This window comes from Mauremys reevesii, linkage group 26 (assembly GCF_016161935.1).
Source record: "Mauremys reevesii isolate NIE-2019 linkage group 26, ASM1616193v1, whole genome shotgun sequence".
Lineage (NCBI taxonomy): Eukaryota > Metazoa > Chordata > Testudines > Geoemydidae > Mauremys > Mauremys reevesii.
Window position 1 is genome coordinate 12,909,227 of NC_052648.1, and position 22,208 is coordinate 12,931,434.

General features: G+C 50.3%; 1 protein-coding gene across 5 annotated transcripts in view; it reads right to left on the bottom strand.

The window, feature by feature from the left end:
- Positions 1-302: 302 nt before the first annotated feature.
- The window catches only part of PIP5K1C (phosphatidylinositol-4-phosphate 5-kinase type 1 gamma), a 74,114-nt gene continuing 52,208 nt past the window's right edge, over positions 303-22,208 (bottom strand). The window contains exons 8-18 of one of the 5 annotated variants that reach the window (XM_039515546.1): positions 21,833-22,038; positions 20,128-20,211; positions 19,553-19,601; positions 18,488-18,572; positions 17,415-17,576; positions 17,217-17,246; positions 16,191-16,326; positions 15,900-15,932; positions 11,367-11,471; positions 10,822-10,954; positions 303-6,196 (exon numbers count right to left, since the gene is read on the bottom strand). In XM_039515546.1, coding sequence (XP_039371480.1) covers positions 6,194-6,196; positions 10,822-10,954; positions 11,367-11,471; positions 15,900-15,932; positions 16,191-16,326; positions 17,217-17,246; positions 17,415-17,576; positions 18,488-18,572; positions 19,553-19,601; positions 20,128-20,211; positions 21,833-22,038 — 1,026 coding nt within the window. In that variant the 3' untranslated portion in view covers positions 303-6,193. Of the gene's footprint in view, positions 6,197-10,821; positions 10,955-11,366; positions 11,472-15,899; positions 15,933-16,184; positions 16,327-17,216; positions 17,247-17,414; positions 17,577-18,487; positions 18,573-19,552; positions 19,602-20,127; positions 20,212-21,832; positions 22,039-22,208 lie in introns of all 5 variants that reach the window. The other 4 variants (XM_039515545.1, XM_039515544.1, XM_039515548.1 and 1 more) reach the window with 4 other exon arrangements.

A 22,208-nucleotide genomic window follows, 5' to 3' on the forward strand; every position in this document is an offset into this window, starting at 1 on the left:
GAGGTCACAACACCCAGAGCAGGGAGCTGAGTCCAGCCTGCCCCACAGGACAGGAGTGACCGCTGCAGCGCTCTGCAAGCCTCCCCCAGAGCATTCGTTACCCGAGGGTAGGGCCCAACCCCACTCCCAGGGCCTATTTACTGGGCTGCAACAGGCCATCCCCTGCCAGGGCAGGACACAACCCCCTTCCCCTGGCCTATTTACAGGGTTGTGACAGGCCATCAACATACACAAAATCAGTCCTGAGGCCAGAGAGGTTGAAAACCTCAGCTACAGGTTAGCAATGAAGAGACTGAGGCAACTGCATGATTACTCTATTTATTAGAGATCCTTTCCAAAATAAAGGAAGGGGGAGGAGGGGCTGCAGAATGAGGAGGCTGTTGCATACAAGTGTTATTAGTTCACGTCAGAGGTGGTTGTACATTGTATACAGAAATTCCACAGCTCTGGCTTCAAAGGTACAGCTCTCCCCTCGACAAAAAAAAGCTTAGAGATTGTCAAAGTATTGTCGGACTCAAAAGTTCTACTAGAACCCGCTTCAATAGTTAAAGACATACAACGTTTCATAAGTTACAAAGTAAAACATGAGAGAAGATTGACCTCGATGCAATTTAACAACAAAACCGGTTTTGCCTTGGTCAGAGTTTAATGCGAGTTAACTCACTGCAAGTTGAGCTGAGTTAGCCGACCCGTCTGTGAGGGCGACTGTGGGTACGTCACAGGTGGGTCAGGACACACGTGTGGATTGGCCACATATTTACAAACGTATTAGCCAACTTGAGTTAATGGCCAATCAACTCGAGCTACAAACCCAAGGCTCAACAAAAGCAGCAGTCTCTCTCTATGGGAGTCAGGAATGAGCACAGGCGATGGCTGTGGGAAATGTCACCAACAGGTGGGAGAGAGGACTCTGCTATTAACACGAGTATTGCCTTTTGAGCTAGGTTCATGATTCCAAGAGAACATTGCATCTCAATTGTCTCACAAAATGCCTTAGTTTTAATACAGTACAATCGTTCAAACAGTGTCCACTTTCTGAGCAATAGCAGCCATCAGAGAGACAAGACAAACTAGGGGTGCAATCTCACGCTGAAAGTATTTACAAAATTCTTTACACTAAAAAGGGAAACAATATTGTTAGGAACCGTTCCCATGGGGTTTCGGGTAAGGCAATTAATTCACTAGACATTATAAATAGTTTGCTTGCCTCTGAGTTTACATCAAAGACAACATTATGCTTTATCGCACAGCTGAAGAACAATTAGCATCAATTTACATTTCTCTGAGAAAAGACTTCCAAAAAAGCATTCAGGACTTAAACTGAAACAAAAAAAGAGAAACATGACAATATCCATGGAGTCTCATCTTTTTTTCAGAGAAGCTCTCCCCACTCCCCCCCCCACTTACATACATTCTTTACATGGAGCATACATACAAAATGACCTAATATGCACAGCAGCTATATTATACTTGGTCTAATGTAGACTTCAAACAATTCAGACCTGATCCAGTAAGTCTGAGCTCTCCTTTCCATTGAAAGCCGTGGGCCATGCTGCTGGGTGGGAGTGTGAAGAAAAGATACCAGGGCTGGGTTAGCTGCTCAGGGAAGGCTCTTTGCTACAAGGAAAGGCTGGAATGTGTTTCAAGAGTCAACTGGCTGATGATGGCAGCATGAGATGGCACAAGCTCTGTGCTTGTCCCTGTCATCAAGGATCACAGCCATGCCAGCTTCAGTGCGGAGATTAAATCTTTTTGCGGGATTTCGACACACGCACCCAGATGATACTGGCGGGGGCGTGACAGCAGGATACCTGCAGTGACTGACTGCTAGCAGCAATAAAGGATACAGCTATGGATCCCAGACTCCTAGCAGAGCCTGGGGCTTTGGGGGGTTCCAGGAGTCTCTCTGGAGCACCAGTCTCTGCAGTTTGTTCATTTTCAGTGACAGTTCACATTTGGAGTCTTCTCTGGAGAAGCTGTTACTCCTGTTCCCTCTGGAAAGGTCCCAACTGAACACACACCACACTGGAGTGGAGTGGAGTTTGTTTTGGTGGTGCGCCTGCTGAATCATTCACACTGAGGCTTCTCCCGCCCGGGAGCTGCTCAAGAAAGGCTCAGACTTGGGATGGAACACCCAGCAACAGCCCAGAGGCCACCTTGGCAGTCAACATTTTGCATTTCTTTACTGAAGTGGGGTCTTAATCACACCCCCATGTGCATTCCGCACCCTGTAGTCTGGCACGAGACCCTCCCCTCGGAATCCCCTACCCCAGAGCTCAGAAACAGCCGTAGCAGAAGCAATGACCACGCACTTTGAGCAGGTGAGAGAGGCAGGATGCAGGGATGATGGTGGGACAGTAATGACATGAAGCTACTTTGAAGCCTAGGGTCTCACTGGATTGTTCCACTAACATTTCAGTGGAAAAGAAACAAGATGCCTCCTTTCCAAGATACAATAGACTAGATCTTGAAACAGGCGATAGCTCGTAAGCAAACTGTCAGCTACAGTGAAGCTAACAATGAAAATCCTGGTAGGTACAATAAATGTAAGAGTGCCACTTTCATACCACCCCAAGAACGAATGTGAGGTAGGACGGCTCCGGCTCATGCTGGAGCGAAGCAGACTGACTGCTGTTTAAACAGTCTCTGAGAAATTCTACAAACACTTCCCTCCCCACAGTGCAAAGCCTCACCATAGATCTAGGGCAGAACTGAGTGATGCAACCCCTCTCCTCCCCGTCCCCAAAGGAAGTGGCTGTGTCATCCCTAGAGGTAACTGACAGTAGCAAACCGCTATCCCCAGTCCAGATCTGGAAGCGGGGAGCTCCCTCATGCCACCTACTGTAGGATTAAGCCTTGCAAAACTACTATGCTGAAGTCCAGGAGGCAGGAAATAAGAGTCCAACTGATGGAAGAGGAGCTTGTTTTGAGCGCAAGGGTATGTCTACACTGCAGTTAAACTCCCATGGCTGGGCTGGGCTTGTGAGGCTAACTGCAGTGTAGACGTTCAGGCTTCGGCTGAGGCCCAGGCTCTAGGACCCTGTGAGGTGGGATGGTCTCAGAGCTTGGACTGCAGCCCAAGCCGGAACATCTATACTGCAGTGAAACAGCTCCTGGCACGGGCCAACCACAGGTGTCTAACTGCAATGTAGACACACCCGACGGGTCCTTTCCTTCAGCCAGGTGCCTCTCCCATTACAGAAATGGGAGTTTAAGCCTCCTGCAACAGACAAGACAACACAGCACCATGCTTTGGGGGCTGGGACTGCAAGTGAACGACATGGTTTATTTCTGACCAACTCCCCCCGCAGTGCGGCTCCGGGGAAGGGTTTTTTGGCGATGTTCTTTTGCATGCCCAGCGGAGCTGAATCCTTAGAAGACGTACAGAGTCGATAACAGACCCTAAAATACTTGCTTGCTGCAAAGGGTTGAAAACAGGAGATTTACACAGATGAAGCTGCCCGAGAACATCAAGGAATACTTCTGGAATGGAGGAAGCAAGATCAGTTTTCCAACATCACAGAACAAGGCTCTCGGCTTCAGCCTCTAATGTGGGAGCAGACCAAGGAAACGCCACAGCTGCAAACTTCATCACCGAAGATGCTTTGTCTTTGCCGCAGAGATACTGACTGGAGTAGGTGGACTGGATAAACTGATCAGAGATCTTCCAAATGGTTGAAGGTAATAAAATCCTGATCTTTATTCTTGGGCAATCAGAAGTGCCAAACTTCAGCATCTTCTTTTAAAGGCATAAGGCTAAGGATCTGATTACCAGGAAGGAAGCATCTTCCTTTCAGAGCCCTGAAATGCTGGTCAGAGATGGGCCTAGCTCATCTTCATTGCTCCTCCCAAAGCCTAGTTTGCCTGATGTTGAAATCAAGGGCTTGGTTGTCACAGGGCTGAGCATCTGCAGCTCCCACCGGCTTCATTTGGACTTGGAGCTGCTCAGTGCTTCTGAAAAGTCGCGCTGTACTTTTAGCTGGGTTCTGAAATCTTCTGCCTTTAGCACTCAGCAGTAACGGAGTCTCTGCATTGTTCACCTCCCTAGCTCCTTCGCCAGCCTTCTCTTTGGAGAGGAGACCGCCAGGTGGGCCTGAGCTCAGCACTAGATACCACCCAATACCCAAGTGACGGTACCTCCACCTGTGTGCAATGAGAGAAGGGGCTATGTAGGATTCTGAGAAAGCTTTTAGGAACCTGCCAGAGTTCTGTAGCAGATTCGCCACCTGACTCATGGATGTAATGACAGCATCTTTGTTTTCACCGCCGTTAAGGAGGGAAGAGGGGTTCTTTTAAACCCACATGAGTTCCAAAGAAAGGATATTCTAGACCAATAAAGGTGAAGCTCAAACAGCGTAATGGCTCCTACAAAGCCCGGCACACATTGGGAGTGCAAGTCTTCAGCCTCCGCAGGGCAGGGATTGAAAACGCAGGCTCCGGGTATTTCAAAAAGGAAGAGAAAGTCATCGGCTGAAGATTCTCAGAACATTGGCAGCTCCTGGGAAAAAAGCTTCGACACTCCCACCGACCCAACCTGCCTTCCCCAATATGTCCTGAGTGCTGCCAGGCCAGACTGCGGTACCAGTTCTTCAGTGCTTAGACTGGGGACATCCTCTCACTGCTACTGCACAGGGAAGCTTGAGAACAGAGGTTTGAAGAATGTAACAGCATTAAAAAGTGATCGTTACCCCTCACTTTACACTGGAGTCCAAGGAGGACAGACACAAGCCCAAGCCCTCTCTGCAGTCAAGACTTTCTAATTCATGGGAGAGGAGGTGGGATCACTAGAGAAGTCAGGACCTACAGCTGCAGTATCCTACACTCACAAGGAGGAACTTGAAGTCAACTCCAGGTCACTGCTTTGTTCATTTCATGGTTAAGTGAAGCCAAATCTTGTCTGGTCTACAGACGCCTCTCAAGCACAGAGAAGCGCTATCTGCCTCAGAGACTCAGGGGCCACATCCCACAGCTGGCCTCCCCTGGCTGCGCGTCAATAGCATGTGTGTCACGTGCCCAATACAGACGCTTCCAGCTGGGATTCTCTGACCTCCTTCAATATGGGGGAAGGGTGGCGTGTCGGTTTCAGCTATGAAGGTTTACACATGAACCTCTGACACGCTCACACGCTTAAGCATCAGATAGAGTCATGAACATGCTGCTGCTAAGTGACTTCAATAGCCTGCAATGCCCAGCTGCAGGTCACAGTTCTCCTCCTTCCACGCCCCATGGCTGAGGCAGCAGCCTTCCAGAATATCAGTCTGCCAGCAGATCTCCAGCCCACCACCGAGCAGCACAGTTCATGGTGAAGGCAGAGCCCCCACCATCTCCAACGCCCAGACGAGAGCCAGGCCAAGAAGCCATGTCATTACAGCCAAGGGTGTTTTTGCTTCTCCCATACAGATCAACAAGTTAACTGTAGCGGTCACTAGCAATTTCTAAATTCAGATCAAGTGGCATGTCTAACTCAGACTGCTTGAATACAGGAGCAATTCTCATCACTGGCCTTGAATACATTGCATTCACATAGCACCTTTCATCTGAGGGTCCAGGTGGGTATTACTCACAGTCACACATGTGGAAACCGAGGCACAGAGTAGCAAAGTGACTTGCCCAAGGTCACACAGTCTGGCCTCCTGACTCCCAGTCCTGTTGTCTGGGGGTCAGACCACATGGCCGCCTCATCAGTGAAGCTAGGACTGGACCTGCCCTCCTCAGACCCCCCCCAAGTGAAGATTTGCTCTCTGTCTCCTGTGAGGTTTCACACTCTTGATGAAGCACATAAATAGAACATGACAACCAAAAAAAGTGCAGTAAACTAAATGTTTAAAAAAAAAAGCACATTTGTGCAGTGTCTGTGCAAAGATAAAAGAAATAAATACATGATTAAAAATTAAAAAGGTTCACAGTATCACACACGGGTAGGTAGCTGCAGTGGTGCCTGTTCGGGAACAGTCACTACCCAGGCCGCTTGACGCAGGCGCTCTGGGTGGGAGGTTTCTTTGCTGTCCGTGTCTCGGATAGGTATAAATACACGTTTAGAGAGCGTTTCGCTCCAGCCTGACACGCAGTGCCCAGATCCAGCCGTGCAGCAAGCTCATCCCCATCCCATCAGAACGACTGTGTCAACGAAAGGGAACACATCAACCTGCAGAGGGAAACGCTGCTCTCTGGGTCTTCAGTGTCTGCATAGAGATTACTGGAAGAGGCAAGGAGGAGGGGTTAGCAGCCATGGTGGCTGTGCTGATTTCAGTTACCGTCACACTTTGCTAAGTCCCCTATACAGAGAGAGACCCACGCTCACTCTGTGCCCTCAGGTAACAGGGCAATTTAGATCTGAGGTTTGACTGTACTAGAAACGATTCAACAGACCAACCAGGAGTGTCGTCGAGGTGAATCCGGTTTCTGGCTACACAGCAGCTCTTGCCTGCTGCCAAAGAGCCAATCTAAGATGCAGCAGGACTACCCCAGCCATGCAAGCGCCACCCGCTGCGGAAGCCAAGCCGAGGCCCAGAGCCCCGAACCTCATGCTGGCACCGCAGCCCACATTCAGAGCTCGCCCCTCTGGGCGCCCATCAAAGCTTTCTTGAACACTTACTGTATCGCTCTCCTCATCGGAGACAGAGTGGACTTGAGTGCTATAGTGGAGGGGGGAGTAAACCCAACTCCTCTCGTCTGTAGGCTGCCAGAGTGGCCAGAGACAGTGCAAGAAGAGCAGCAGCAGAGCAGGGAGTGAGGGAGAGAAGAGGAGAAAATAGAGAGAGCAGGAAAATCCAGTAAGAACAGCTGTACACCCAGAGGAAGAGAACTGATCTTACAACGAGACTTCAGCAAAGGAGCCTTCCTCATCCTCCATACGTACCTGGGCCCCTAACAACGGCTGGGAGAGCCGCTGGCAGCGCTGCTAAAATGGAAATCTCTGTTCAGCTGCAGGGCAGAGGGCAACACGTTCCACTTCCATGGGAGCATCTCAAAGAGCTTTCAGGGCATTAATTAAGCCTCAAAGCTCCTGCAAGGCCAGCCCCAGCCCCAATGACAGATGGGGAACCGAGGCACAAAAAGCTAAGTGACTTGCCTAAGTCCCACAGCAGGTCAGTGGCAGAGCTGGAATTAGACCCCAGCTCTCTGGCTCCCAGTGCTGCATTTTACCCACAAGACCATTCTTTCCCCACACCTTCAGCTGCAGTCACATCTGCATATGTTGGATGTTACTGTCACTTTAAAGTTAAGGGAGCTTTTATGGCACTATTTGTCCCCCCTCGTGCTGATGTGCCAAGCAAGGCGGTGGAAGTGCAGGGTTAGATCATGTTGGACCATGAGGAGGAGCTGGTTAGTTATCAATTGGAAACAGCAGGGAAATGGAGAACAGGGACTGAGGATGACAAAGGAGGCAACACAGAACTGGATTGTTTTGGGGGAAGGATCCAGGGATTTAGCTACCCCAGAACTGCATTAATGCGACAGATTCTGCTTCCAGGTGAGCAGGGAGAGACTTGCAGTTGAATGCAGGGCAAGGCACAGTTCAAGGGGGAGCCACTTTCACCGGCAGTCAGTTGCGTGTCCCGCAGCGGTGTCTGAAGGCGTGAGTTCAAGGAAGCAGGGTTGGCACTGGGTCTACGACGTACAGCTACAACCAGCCAGTCGAGCTTTGGAGCACTGGGGCGCGGGGTCTGCTACACTCAACTCCCCGGATAATGGCAGGTTCCGCCGGGAGGGGGCACCAGGATCCAGAGCTGAAGCCTGAAGCGCTGTGCTAGAGCCCCCGGAGTCCTGTCCCCCTGCTCCCGATCCTCCGTTCCCCATTACTGCTCTGGCGGGGTGAGCCCTGACCTCCACCACCCACCTTCCAGGAGCACCAGGAGCAGGTGTCTAGCGACAGCTGCTACACAAGTGGGTCTGTGCTGTGACACAGAGGAGACACAGAGGAGAAGCGTTCAGAGTGTGGGCTACAGTTAACCCCCTCAGTGCTGGGACTTCCTACTACAGTAAATGGGGGCAAAACGGGTGTGAGGGAGAAGAGATTAACGATTCTCTCTCAACTCTCTCTGGCTCCCCCCCCCCCATCTCGCTGGGCTCAGTCTGCACGTTGCTCACCACCTACATCCAGTCTGCTTAGTGCCCCCAGCCTCCCCCACAGCAGAGCAGGGGCTGGAATACCACCCCCCATTAAACAGTCCCTTTGGACAGACGACTTGGAGAGGGAACAATTATCCCAGGTTTATAAAGGGGGAAAACAAGTGAAAAGGTGACGTGATTCTCCCAAGGGCACACAGCCCGCTGAAGGCAGGGAAGGCCTTTCACCCTAGGCTGGAGTACCCAGCAGTTTCCCTCTTAGAGCCTCTAACGCTGTAGAACCTGGTCAGTGCATTAGACACCTGGCAATCAGCCAGTGTCCTAAGGGCCAAAGGGCCGTGTTTGTAGCTGGATTTTATCCTCAGCTTCATACCGGCCGAGTGACGTCTCCTGGAATCCAGCTCTGGCGTTCCAGCCTACGTGGCTACCAGGAGGACTCGGCCCAGCGTGACGTGTAAATATGGGGCCATGTTTACGTTAATGGCAGATGTTGCCAAACATGCTGGCACAAAGGGTTAATGATAAAGCACTTGGCTAAATTCAGTTAGTTTCATAACTGGTCTAGAAAAAGGGGGGCAGGAAGGAGGGAGACTCTCTCAGTCAGCTCCATTAGCAGGGGTTCACCGGATGCCTTTGTAAGAGGTTGTAGAGGGTAACTCCTCGCTAATCAGGGGCTCGCTGGCCATGCAGGCTGTGTCTACACCCCACAAAACAGAACTAGCCCCTGGGCCATCCACGAGAGAGGGAACCGCTTGGCCTTTGCTTGACCCCAGTGTTTCAAAGCTGCAGCCTGGCTCCCTTGCGTGTTCACTTACAGTCCCAGAGGAAAACGAGGCGGCTCGGAGTCTGCGCTGGCGGGGAGAGTAAATCCAGTACCTCCCATCCGTGAACTGGATGGCACCAGGGCAAGTGAGGTGAGAAAGGAAACAGAGGAGAAAGGATGAAGTGAAAGAAAGGATGAAAGAGAAAGCAACCAAGGGGCTGGGCATCTCCAGGTCTGAAAGGATTAGCTGGCAGGGGAGCCATGCATGGGAACAGCCGAGCCCCATGCCCAGCCACACCCCTGCAGTGAGTAGGGAGATAAAGTGCATCCCCACCCCCCGCTGTTGCTGCTTTAAGCACTGGAAAGCAGATCTCCCCCAAAGGTGAGTTTATGCTCCCTTGTGACTCTGACTTCTCCTCTGGTCCAAGCCTCCCTTCAGATTACCCCCAGAATGCAGCTAGCTATTGGAGAGGGCAGCCAGGCCTAACCTGCATCATGCTCGGCTGCTTGCTTGAGTTGCCGCTTAAGCAGTTTTCCTAGGTGAGAGCCAGCGGGGACTAAAACTTGGTGCATTTCCCTTCACCTCGGTAGTTCGGAGAGACATCACAGCACACTACACACGGCAACGCAAAGCCAGAGGGCTCAGATGAGGTATGAAATGCTGATGATGGGTTACAAGATTTGTGCACATGGCTAGGCACAGCACACCAACCCATCCATCCCAACAGGCTTGTCTATGGCCAGGCGGTGGGGGGATGCGGGGGTTGAACCTCACTAGAAGGCACTTCCTAATGAGAAGGGCAGTTACCAGAAGGCAGCTCACATTCAGCTGCCATCCACAGGCAAATAAAGAGCAGCAAATGTTAGGGAAAGCTGTTTGCATTTTGAATCACATGCATAAAAAACCAAAACAGACAAGCTTTTAAAACTGAGCCAATTCCTCCTGCAGCTCCCTGGAGCTGTCCAAATTACTCAGCAATGAATGAGCAATTCTGCAGTGGAGTCACGAGCACAAGGAAAGCCACAATGTGATGCATGAATGTTCTAGGATATGCTGTGTTTGAGGTACCCACTTTAGGATGATCTCTGTTTCTATGGATGTGCCAAATTGCAGGACACAGCTCCTCCCTGCTGTAACTCCACTGCAACCAAAACTAGCATCAATGCAAGGCTGAAGGTGTCAGCAGGCAGTGTGCCTCCACCTCTCCTTGTTGGCCTTTGGTAGTTCAGAGAGGAGATACACATGGCTAGAAGTCTCCTCTCTCTCACGTCTCCAGCAGGTGCTCAGACATTGCGAGAGCTGATGGAGGGATACAGCTCAGAGATACTCCGCACTCTGCTGCCAACCCGGCAACCACCTCACTTACTCCCTGCCTCAGTACTAGATTTCCACTGCACCATCTAACGCATCTGCCTGCAGGGAAAGGAAAAACCAGAGTTCACCACAGACCTCTGAGGTCAGCCAGCACAGTAACTTCCTGTCCTGTCTCCAGGAGGCTGCGAGGAAAGAACAGGATCTGAAGCCTCATCTTTTCAGGGAGAGAAACAATGAATTCTGCTCGGTGGGGAGGAAAGAGAACTCGCAGGGTAACTATGTTCGATGCGACAGGTTCCCAGATATGGAGAGCTGGCTTGTTTAAGCCCGTCAGAGACTTGTGCATGTAGGTAGCAAAGTCGCTCATGTGGTGGACAGGCATGTCTACAATGTACACTGAAATAGCAATGCCCCTCTCTCCCCTGTGCTTGAGCACATGCTATGTTTGAGTTAGCAACGGGTGAAACCGAAGTTAATGGGATTTAAAACCTTTCCATCTAACCAATGAGTGCACAGGCGACTGACAGCCATGTGTTTCAGCTCCACAGGACATGCATTACCCAGGTTAGACTATTTTCCTTCAGCTGCTGCTTTGGTACCTCGTATCTAGCTACAACGCTGCATGAACACACTTGACGGGTGTAAAATGGATTAAGCAGATAGAGTATCTTACAAAGTATATGTCTGCGACTGGCACATCATCTTCATCTGAAGCCTGGCTGGCTGGTTCTGAGGCCTGGCTAGCTGTTTCCACTTCGATTGTAGCTGTGGCTGTTGCGATGGCACAGGCTGAAGAGGCTGCCTCCCTGGGTAAGAAGCAAAGAACATGAGGCCAGCTTCTTTTATCAAAAAAGGATGGAGCTAATCTGATTTACTACAGGGGAGCTGAAGGAGTCAGGAGACTGCAAATCTGGACACCAGCACTGCTCCCCAGCGCTAAGGTGCAGATCAATGTGGGGTTAGCAGCAGAATCACTCAGCACCCTGGGGGAGGCACCTACGCTTTTGGAAGTTTGGTACCCAGAGCAAATCAGTCCTCGTGCATCTCAAAGCTAAGATGGAGACATCAGCCCCTTCCAGGCCCAGGAGTGCCATAACCTGGCCAGCACCTGGAGGAGCTGCGCTGAAGCAGCAGTGGCATAGGATTAGAGGTAGGAATTAGCATTTCTTCATGGCCAATACCAACAGCAACTCCTGTATTTTCCACAATGACACTTGCCCTTTGTCGTCTTCCTCAGGAGCTATGATCTCAACGTCACATTTGCTTTCCAGCTCTACGGTTATCTGCTGGAGTTCCTCCTCAACCCGAACCTCCTCGTGAGACCTGCAAAGCCAAAGGTACATGAGCCTATCTGCTCTGTTTCACATTGTCTCTTCCACCCAGTCCTCAGGTTCTCCAATACCAGAGCACCGGAAGTCTGCTTTACGGCAGAAAAGCAATAGCCTCCCATACTGCAGCAGCACTAGACTGGATGTGGCAAATGGCAGCCTTCTGCAACAGAAGTGGCCAGCACGCCACCCATGGGCAGTTGCACAGCACACGTGTAACACAGCTACACTAGCTCCTGCAGTCAGAATCTCCTAGTGTCTGGTCCTTGGGACAATCGTTTTTGACAGCCTAGCTTCCCAACCCAGAGGGTCAATCCCTTCCAAGTTCTGTGGCCGGGGAGGAGAGAACGGGGGCAGCAGGATTAGCTAGAGCAGGCCAGCTGACATCAGGAGACCCTGCTTTATCTCAGGATGGCTAGCAGCAGGAAGCTGCCTGCTGTAGGTGAGGAAAGCAGAGGAAGGTGGGATGGAGGGAGGAGCTGCACAGCTGACTCACGCTGCATTATCAACACTCCAGGTGTGCTGAAGCTCCTTGCCCACTTCTGTGTTTCCTGCCATGCAAAGATGTGCACAGGTACTAAAGGTGAATCATAGAATCATAGAATACCAGGTTGGAAGGGACCTCAGGGGGTATCTAGTCCAACCCCCTGCTCAAAGCAGGACCAATCCCCAGACAGATTTTTGCCCCAGATCCCTAAATGGCCCCCTCAAGGATTGAACTCACAACCCTGGGAATGACGTAGTCCAGACTAGATTATACACCTGTAACCCTAGGGAGAGCTGTGTGCCTGTGGATTGTCTGCTGTTTCATGTGTTATGGTACCATTGCCCCTTTTCAATCCAAAGTGGCTAGTCACAGTGTGGGGTGATGGGGACGTTCCAGTTGGGAACAGCAATTGCTGATAGTCAGGTGTTTCTTTGCTGCAGTTTTCTTCCTTTACAGACAATATATAAAGTCCCATGTCTCTGAACACAGAAGGAATCAAATACCAGGAAACAGTTGCTTTTGCACACAGCACCAAGAACACTCTTTTCAGCCTACACCTCTGGCCCAAATCCCTCTTCCCAAGTTTCTTCCAGGGTCAGACATGGCACTTTCAGCTGCTCCTTCCTGCTGTCTGTGTTTCTCTGGTCCTGTGTTCTGCCTTCCCCTGCCCCACAAAACATCAGCAAAAACCTCCTGAGGGTTCACACACTCTTTTTGTCCTAGGTGGGGGCTTATCCTTACAGATATGTCAACTGAAGGATGCATTCACACCTATCAATCTCAATAAGGTTTTAACTCAACCCATAATGAGGTTTCACCCAGCTCATAATATTATTAAAGTGACTGCCTATTTTAGAGAGGCTTAGGCCTGGTCTACACATAGCTACACCAGTCAGGGGTGTGGAGAAAAAAAAAATCAACTAAAACAAACCAACGTCCCCTCCCCACCCACAGCCATGAGCACTGAAGCTATGCCAACCTAATCCCGGTGTAAACGCAGCTAGGTCGATGGAAGAATGCTTTCCACTGATTTAGCTACCATCACTTGGGGAGGAGGTGGTCCTACCATGAGGGAAAAGCCCCTTCTGCCGCTGTAGGCTGCATCTACACTATGGATTTATGCTGGCATAGCTATGCTGCTAAGGACCCTGCAGAACAGACATGGCCTTAGAATAGATTATTCGCTCGATGGTCTTCGTGGGAGGGGTCAACGTTTGCCAAGTGCAGGACACAATCAGCTGGGGAAGAAAGTTATTTACAGTGTCCTGGATTTGTAAGAGATACCTGAAGATACTGTCACTCCCCGTTTGCTCACTTGACAGTGCTTGTGCAAAGCACAGTGCCTGGAGAAGTGCAAGTCAGGGAGTGGACACTGAATAGCCAGCAGGGGGAGCGCTCCTATAGATCTCTGGGACTCAGCTTGGGAGCTTTGCTGTTTCTTGTAGTGATGGCTCTTTAAAAATCCCAGAGGGAATTCTCCAGATACAGCACACAGAGAACCTCAACAAACTGGGTACGGTCCCTTTCGTTTTCTGAGCATGTATTAATACATTTGTACTTGCAGCACTTTTAGAGGATCTCAAAGGGCTCTCCACACAAACATTAAGCCTCAGCCCCTTTATGACTAATGTATATAGGCATAAGTCTCACTGATGGGGAGACTGAGGCACAGAGGTAAGGGTCCACATTTTCAGAAGAGTTTCCCCCCAGGTTGCCAGTTTTCAGGTGCCAAGTCATTAGACATCTCAAGTATGATTTTCAGAAGGGTCGAGTACCTGACAGCTCCCCCTTACTTCAGCTATGGGTGTGGGTCCACAGCACCTGGGAAAAGCAGGCCCTGGGCCACTAGCAAGACCAAGACAAGATTGCAAGTGGGACTGGACATTTATATAGATAAAAATATCCAGAGTTGTTCGAATGAATGATGACAAATTTGGGGAGGGATTGATACAATCTTGTGCTCTGGATGCTGTCAACTGTCAGCGAAAGAACACTGGGTTGGATGGGCCTGGGGTCTGATCCAGGCTGGCACTTCCTATGGCGCGTTGGGCACCCAAAACCTGAAGGACCCAGGATCAGAGGCAGTATTTGGAAACGTTGGCCTTTAACTTGCTCAAGGGATCACAGCAAGTTTGGGGCAGAGCTGGCAACAGAGCTCAGGAGTCCTGACTCCGATTCCTCTGCTCCAGCATGCAGACACTGCTGCCAGTGTTACCAGTGTGAGAATATTCCGGAATAATTTAGGATAGTAGCATCCAAAGAAAGATCTTAGAATAAAGGTATCCTCTAAGGAACAGGGGAATTCTGCCCACTTTGTCAGCAGCTCCCCGCCACACACCGCTGGAAGAACGGAGGGCTGAACTCCCAGAAATGCTGAGAGTGAGCACCACTCCCAGCGTACATCAGTGGGAGCTGGGGATGCTCAGTATCTCTTGAAAAATCAGACAGCATCCAGCACCATTGTACAGAGGCAACAGTTTGCATGCAAGAGGGATACGCCTGCCTTTCAGTGACTACGGCACTAGACCAGGGTCAATCATAGAATATCAGGGTTGGAAGGGACCTCAGGAGGTATCTAGTCCAACCCCCTGCTCAAAGCAGGGCCAATCCCCAACTAAATCATCCCAGCCAGGGCTTTGTCAAGCCTGACCTTAAACCTCTAAGGATGGAGATTCCACCACCTCCCTAGGGAACCTATTCCAGTGCTTCACCACCCTCTTAGTGAAAAAGTTTTTCCTAATATCCAACCTAGACCTCCCCCACTGCAACTTGAGACCATTGCTCCTTGTTCTGTCATCTGGTACCACTGAGAACAGTCTAGATCCATCCTCTTTGGAACCCCCTTTTCAGGTAGTTGAAAGCAGCTATCAAATCCCCCCTCATTCTTCTCTTCTGCAGACTAAACAATCCCAGTTCCCTCACTCTCAACTTGTAAGTCATGTGCTCCAGCCCCCTAATCATTTTTGTTGCCCTCCACTGGACTCTCTCCAATTTATCCACATCCTTCTTGTAGTGTGGGGCCCAAAACTGGACACAGTACTCCAGATGAGGCCTCACCAGTGCCGAATAGAGGGGAATGATCACATCCCTCGATCTGCTGGCAGTGCCCCTACTTATACAGCCCAAAATGCCATTAGCCTTCTTGGCAACAAGGGCACACTGTTAACTCATATCCAGCTTCTTGTCCACTGTAACCCCTAGGTCCTTTTCTGCAGAACTGCTGCCCAGCCACTCGGTCCCTAGTCTGTAGCCGTGCATGGGATTCTTCCGTCCTAATTGCAGGACTCTGCACTTGTCCTTGTTGAACCTCATCAGATTTCTTTTGGCCCAACCCTCTAATTTGTCTAGGTCCCTCTGTATCCTATCCCTACCCTCCAGCATATCTACCACTCCTCCCAGTTTAGTGTCATCTGCAAGCTTGCTGAGGGTGCAGTCCACGCCATCCTCCAGATCATTAATGAAGATATTGAACAAAACCGACCCCAGGACCGACCCTTGGCGCACTCCGCTTGATACCGGCTGCCAACTAGACATTAATAACTACCCCTTGAGCCCAATAATCTAACCAGTTTTCTATCCACCTGGGCAGCTCTGCCACTAACTTCAGGGTGACCTTGGGCAAGTCCATTCACCTCCTGGGGCCTCAGTTTCCCCATCTGTAAGATAGGGGTAATGATACTGACCTCCCTTGTGAAGTGCTATGAGATCTACTGATGAGAACTGCTAGATAAGAGCTGGGGACTATTCATATCACAGAGGGAGAAATTCACTTGTCTCTGCAGAAGGGGCCCAGCACAAAATCTACGCACCACTGAAATCCCACTTAGGCTCTCAAAATAGGCCTGAAGTGGTGTACAGGCCTTGGCACTGTGGTTGCTTTTACTCAGTTGAGGGGGATTTCTGGACATGTTTCTACAGCACAAAAGGACGTCTTACCTGCCATCCTGCCCTGAGGAGTGTGTGCGCCTCCTGCGGAGACAAACCAAAAACCAAGTTTATCTGAGTGGGGGGGATTTAAAAAAAAATAAAAAAAAAAGCCTTCCCTCAAGGGGCTGTTCTACTTGACAGCAATAATTAATCCCGAAAACACATTCCTCACTCCCGGGAGCGGTTTAACTAGAATCAGCTGGTCGCACTCCATGGCAGAGTGCAGCAAACTCTGCTGATTTGTAGGGCAGAGGCTAACCCTAGGATAACCAGATTAAGAACACCACCCCTTACCTGTACCTGGGCTGCTCAGAGGTCTCCGAGGGAGACCGCTCAGGAACAGAGAGCGATGTTGAAGAGAGCGTCGTTGCTATGGAGGCTGTGGTTGCTTCTTCGAAGGAAGGGGGAGTGCAGGGTAGCAGGTCTGGCCTTCCTGCTATGCCCAAGACCAAGAGCAGAAAGACGACAGGAAAAAACAGGCTGAATGAGTTAAATACAAGCAACACTGGCCTGTCTCCAGCCAGCTGCTGAAGCCATGTCAGTCTGCTGCACCACCCCTGGGATCCACACGGGTAGTGGGCAGTCTGAAATGCTGTGCACCTGCGGAGGTGTTTGAGGGTGGTCACAAAAGTGACTAACAGCGCTGACTTGAGCTAGGTGAGGGCTCAGAACAGCCCTACCACGGAGCTTCACTCCCAACTCCACCAGTACAGAGCCTCCGGGCTGAAACTTGTCATTGCAATATGGGCCCAGGACCACGGAAAGCTTCCTCGCTCGTACCCAGCTGGCTTTGGGCTCAGACTGTCAGATCTATACCCCCGTGTGCTCAGACGATGAACGGAGCCCTCAGTGTTTCACCCAACTATGCTGTAAAGATGTAACATTTATGGGCCCAGCTGGCCACTGCCTTTTACCATTCAGAACTGGTAAAGGTAGCACAGATGTACGTGACACAAGGCTGTGGAGAATCTGACCCAGCTTTCTCCCGGCAAAGGCCAAGTCTTGTACTGTACAGCCGTAGCTGAGCACCAATGGAATTCAGTTTCACATCCCCATGTATCCCCAGTTCTCTTCTCACTGTCAATGAGATGGTCAACAAGCCAACAGTGTTTCCATGGTGTTTGGACTGTCCCTGTCATCACTGCAAGTGCCAACTAGCAGTGGGCACCTTGCAGCAGTGACGTCAATTACCATTTTTACACAGAACCCCTAAGGTGCTGGCTCTCTCCAGAAGTGGAGGGAAGGGACTCCACCCTCTTCAGAGCCACTGGCGCCGCTTAGCCATATACTAGTTCCTAATACCCTGCCAAAGCAATATTCTCTTACCTTCCCCCCTGTCCTGGTTAAGTTTAGCACCTGCAAAGCACAGCAAGAAATGGAATGAAGAGCTGTTGATCCAGGAAAATGCATATTTGGTGCACAGTGGGGGAAACTGAACGAGTACAGGAGAGGATGCTAAGGAACAGCTACACACCTAGGGGGAGAGAATAGCCACTGGGCAGCCAAAACCACCACAACCGTTACCTTCGTCGTCCAGCGTGGGGTAACTCCTGGCGGCTCGGAGATCATACTGGGCTTCATCCCTCTCCGAGGGGATCTGGCTAGCTGAAAATGCAGCTGTTGGGCCAGGCATCTTGACAGCTAACAAGGCACTACGTCCTTTCTTAGATGGAGACGATTTCAGAGCTGCAGTCAGAAGAGTTAAGGAGATGAGACCACGAGCCACACTCACTGACTGGACACTAGAAAAACCATCCCACCCCTTGGATGAACATCCCCACAACACAGCAACAGAAGGACTCCGTCTCCAGCAAGGCCTAGCTGCGGGCTGTTGATACCGTTTGCCTAAAGAGCTTCCAGCTCTGAATCAGGCACTTCAGTTCGGAAGTTTGGTCAGCTCCAAACTGCAGCGAGCTCCAGCTTTCTGGCCATTGCAATTTCCTAGCTTAGGCCTGGACTGCTGTGGGGAGTGTTGACAGGAGAAACACGAGTTCCTCTTGGCAAGCATTTGCCAATCATGCCCTCTCACTGATGTCTTGAGGCATGGCAGTCTCCGATTCCTACCCACCTGCTTTAAGAACTCTATATACCAGGGGTTCTCAAACTGGGGATCATGAGGTTATTACATGGGGGGGTCGCGAGCTGTCAGCCTCCACCCCAAATGCCGCTTTGCCTCCAGCATTTATAATGGTGTTAAATAGATAAAAAAGTTTTTAATTTATAAAGGGGGGGTTGTCTCACTCAGAGGCTTGCTATGTGAAAGGGGTCACCAGTATAAAAGTTTGAGAACCACTGCTATGTACAGACACAAGGGCACCAAGAGAACTGGGCAACGGTGGTTATACATACAGGTGTCAGGAGAACTCAAAACACTCACGCAAAGGAGTGGGAGCAGGGAGATCGGGGGGGGGGGGGGGAAGCACTTCCTCTGCTACAACGGAAGCAGCAGGGCTACTTTAGTATGGCAGAGAATTTCAGTCAAGGTCTTTCCTCCTAGCAGGGTCAGGGGACATTGGGAGGAGAGAAGACTTCCTGCCCATCTCAAAGGGAGGTGGTCCCAGCGGGTGCCCCAGGACAGTGAGTCCACATACACTTACAGGAATTCTTTCGGAACACTGTGTTGGTCATGAATTTGAAGAATCTCTCTGCGTAAAAGCTGGGTCTGTGCACTGACACCGTGTCCTAGAAACAGGAGAGGTGATCAACATTATGCTTAAAATCTATCGCCTTATCAGCAGTGCCCAGTGAGTCTTCTTTATTCCAACATTTAATGCTGACAGCACTGTAAGCAGATCATTTCGCATAAGCCTTTCCATTTTAACTACAAATATGCTTGGAGCGTGGCCTTTGATTTGACTGCATTTTGACGAGGCTCTCAGTGTATTATGCTGGGCTGGTGATTCTGCTGCTTAGAGGGTACCTAGATTTTTGGAGGAAGCAAATGGCCTGATTTCATACAAGAGAGTCCCCCGGCTTTGTTTGTTGACGTTCAAAGCACACTTGGATACAGTGGAATTGGACATGGTCACCAAAATTCAGCAATGCAGCATCACTGCATTTGAGTTGTACTGTGCATTTCATTTCGCATACTAAAGCGGAAACTGTCTCTGACACTTCTAATTTTCTATTCTGCTTCTGTAACCATCGGCTTCTGTAAATGAGACAAAGGCATTTTATAGAAGTACGATGTGCGTTTCTGAAGAGCAAGTCATCTCCCACCTGAAGTCAATTTTCTAGCAGCACAACTTGCTGCTGTGGAACACATTGGAATGTCAGAGGAAAACAAGCAGAAAGTGACTCCTCGTTAGTAGATAATTCACCCAGGTGGAACTACAAACACATCACCCAGTGCTCTGTGCCAGGACAAAGGTCCCTAGGACAATAGGAAGACAGAGGACAGAAACTTGAGGTATGACAGCTAAACATTTGAGGAAGTGGGCCGAACTAAGGGAACCTGAATGGAAGTACCACTCCACTGCCCCAAGCGTATAGGCGTGAAGAATTCCTCCTTTCCATTGGATTTAAGCTGTACCCGCTCAGAGACTATGAACAGTAAGGTAAATGGCACCAAACTGCATACAAGAAAGCAAAGCAAGTAACCCTGCAGACCACAGCTTGCTGACAGCATCTCTCACCCAAGGCTGTATGTGTCGAATACTCACCCCATCATGGACAAGGGCCTTCCAAGTGTGTTCTAGCTTCTTGATGAACCTAATTGAGAGAGAGAGAGAGAGAGAGTGTGTGTGAGTGTTAGACACAGGTTTGCCCTCCTCGCCCTGGCCAGACCACCTTTCACAGCAGAGGACAGTGAGCTGCTAATATTCCTTCCCGTTCTCAGAGCACAGCTTCCCTCTCTCCAAGACAGCTGTGCTGATGCCTCTGAAGCAGAGATTTCTAGGTCTCAGCAGCTGGAAGGTCAAGGCTCCCTGGAAACACTGGAGGTGGGAAGAGGGAGGGGCACAAGAACTACTCCCCTACACATGGGACTACCCCTCCAGAAAGGGGAGACTTTTCTTTGAGAAAAGCAGATTCAGCACCACTGGCTGAGATAAGAGCTTCAAAATTAGCAAGATAAAAACCCACAGCTTTCAAATATGCATTGATCAACGTGAGACAGATTGGGACACTTGCTCTCGGAGACTGTTATCTCAAAGGCAGGCTTTAATCTCTCTCCATACAGTATTAAAACCAGGTTTTATAGAGGCTCAGGGGTCCGAGGATGCTCAAGCCCCCTTACCTGTAGGACTGAAGGATATCTATTATTCCTACGTGCAGCAGGAGGCGCTCTCCTTTGCCATTCACGGCTGGGATTCCTCCCATTCTGAAAAAAATAAAACATTGTCACACCAACGCAGAGATGCCCTAGGTTACTTGTGCTGTGTGTAGGAGTGGAAAGACGGACATCCACATTATCGGGGGGACAATCTTGTGGTTAATCAGGTTGACTCTGGTGCAACAGCTTTCATTAGAAGATACAGTACCTGTGGAGTCATGCACTTTTCTGTCTGACTGGAAGGTGGTGTTCTAGGAGTCAACCTCTGTACAGCACTTGACCATATACAGTGCTAAGGTTTATTATGAATCAGGTGACTGCTCTCTCCTACCTGGGCCAGGCACCCCAGGGTTCCTGTCCTACGTAGGACATGGGTTCTTACTCAGAAGCTAGACGTAAAGAACCAGCTGCAGTGCCACACGTGAAATGCACCCTTCAGACACACTAAGCCAGGTGCTAGTGGCAACCTAGGAGGACATTAAGATGCCTGTGGTACTTCAAAGAGGCATCCGGGCAAACATCCCCTTCTCCCAAAAATATACATTCTGACATTTAAGACTGGGTGTTAGCACCCACCACACACAACTGCTGCTCCCCACAGCAGTGGTTAGGTAAGTCTTAGGCGTGCCCTTCGCAGGGAAAATGCTTTGAGAACCCTAGGGCCAGACTGCTCACAGGTACAGATGGCACAAGCCCTGGATCAGTCAGTGGGAGTTGTGTGCATATAAAAGCGGAAGCTTGGCCCAAGTCTTTAAGCACAAGTTTGTTTTCAAACCGCCCTCCTTCCCCCCCTCCCCCCCATTAATACCCCTCTTGAATTTGCAGCGCAATTAGTATCAGCACTTGCTAAGTCGACATGCGGACGTCAGGCTGTCCACTGGAATTAAGAGCTATTTGAGAGAATGGAAACACCAAAGTACTTCCTGGCGCTTTAAGTGTGCAGAATCCTAACTGTTCACAACGGAGCAGCTGGTCTCTCAGAGCACAGATGCCAGCAGACAAACATAGCAACCCCACCATTTGTTAGTGAGCCCAATCCACCGAGCCATAAAACCAAAATGCTGCAAGAGCCACACACGGCTCAGGAACTACACGTAAGGCCGAGTGCAGCAAGCACTGGGCAGGCTCCACCCCAACATGCCGAGGCCTGGATCTCTCCTGAGCAGAGGCCGGGTGCTGCTAAGCATGCCACATCCTCAACCCACGCTGGCCTGCTAGGATTCCACCGGGACCAAGTGACAGACTCACAATCCAAGCAGAAACTGAACCCTAATCTCCACAGGCTACGCTAGTGTGTAGCCCCACTGCATCACCACACTCCTGAGCGAAGCCTGCCCCCATCTCTCCACCCAAGACCAGTGCTGGCCCTACAGGCTGGTACAGGGCCCAGTTACCTGCCAGATGAGGTGCAGTTCGTGGTCACGACCATCATAAATAACTAAACGGGAACTGGTAAGTGTTCCAGAATGACGACGACCACATTTCACAACAAACTACTCCATGCTACAATACATCAGTGGCTGCGCTCCATTTTCCTTAGGGCAGCTGGGTCATGTAGATAGTTCAAGCCAACGGCACAGGGTGGCAACCTTTAGGGATTTACTACTTTGGCTTTTTGCTTCCACCCGCTCCCATTACAGCAATGCAAGAGAACCAGGTTTTCACCTACGTGTCATCTGTATCTATGGACTCCCCCCGGGCAGCCCCACCCTGGATGGACTCCATGGCTGTGGAGTAAAGTGCCTTCTGCCCAATGGGACGCTTCTCATCAGACGTGCTCTGGGCTCCCTCCGTTTGCCGCTCCCGTTCTTGCTGGTCTATGTTATGCACCCCGAGCAGCAGGCTGTAGTCCATGATTTTAAAGCTTTCCAACACCTATAGGTTAGTATCAAGTTCAAGAACAAATCAGACAAGAAGACAGTCAGTCCAGTAAGTTCTCACATGCTACTCCAAAGGCAGACCCAAAAGCATGGACAGTCCATCTGGTTACACAGAACTCATGCCAACAACTCCGAGGCAGCAGCGTGAGCGAGCGAGCGTCAGAA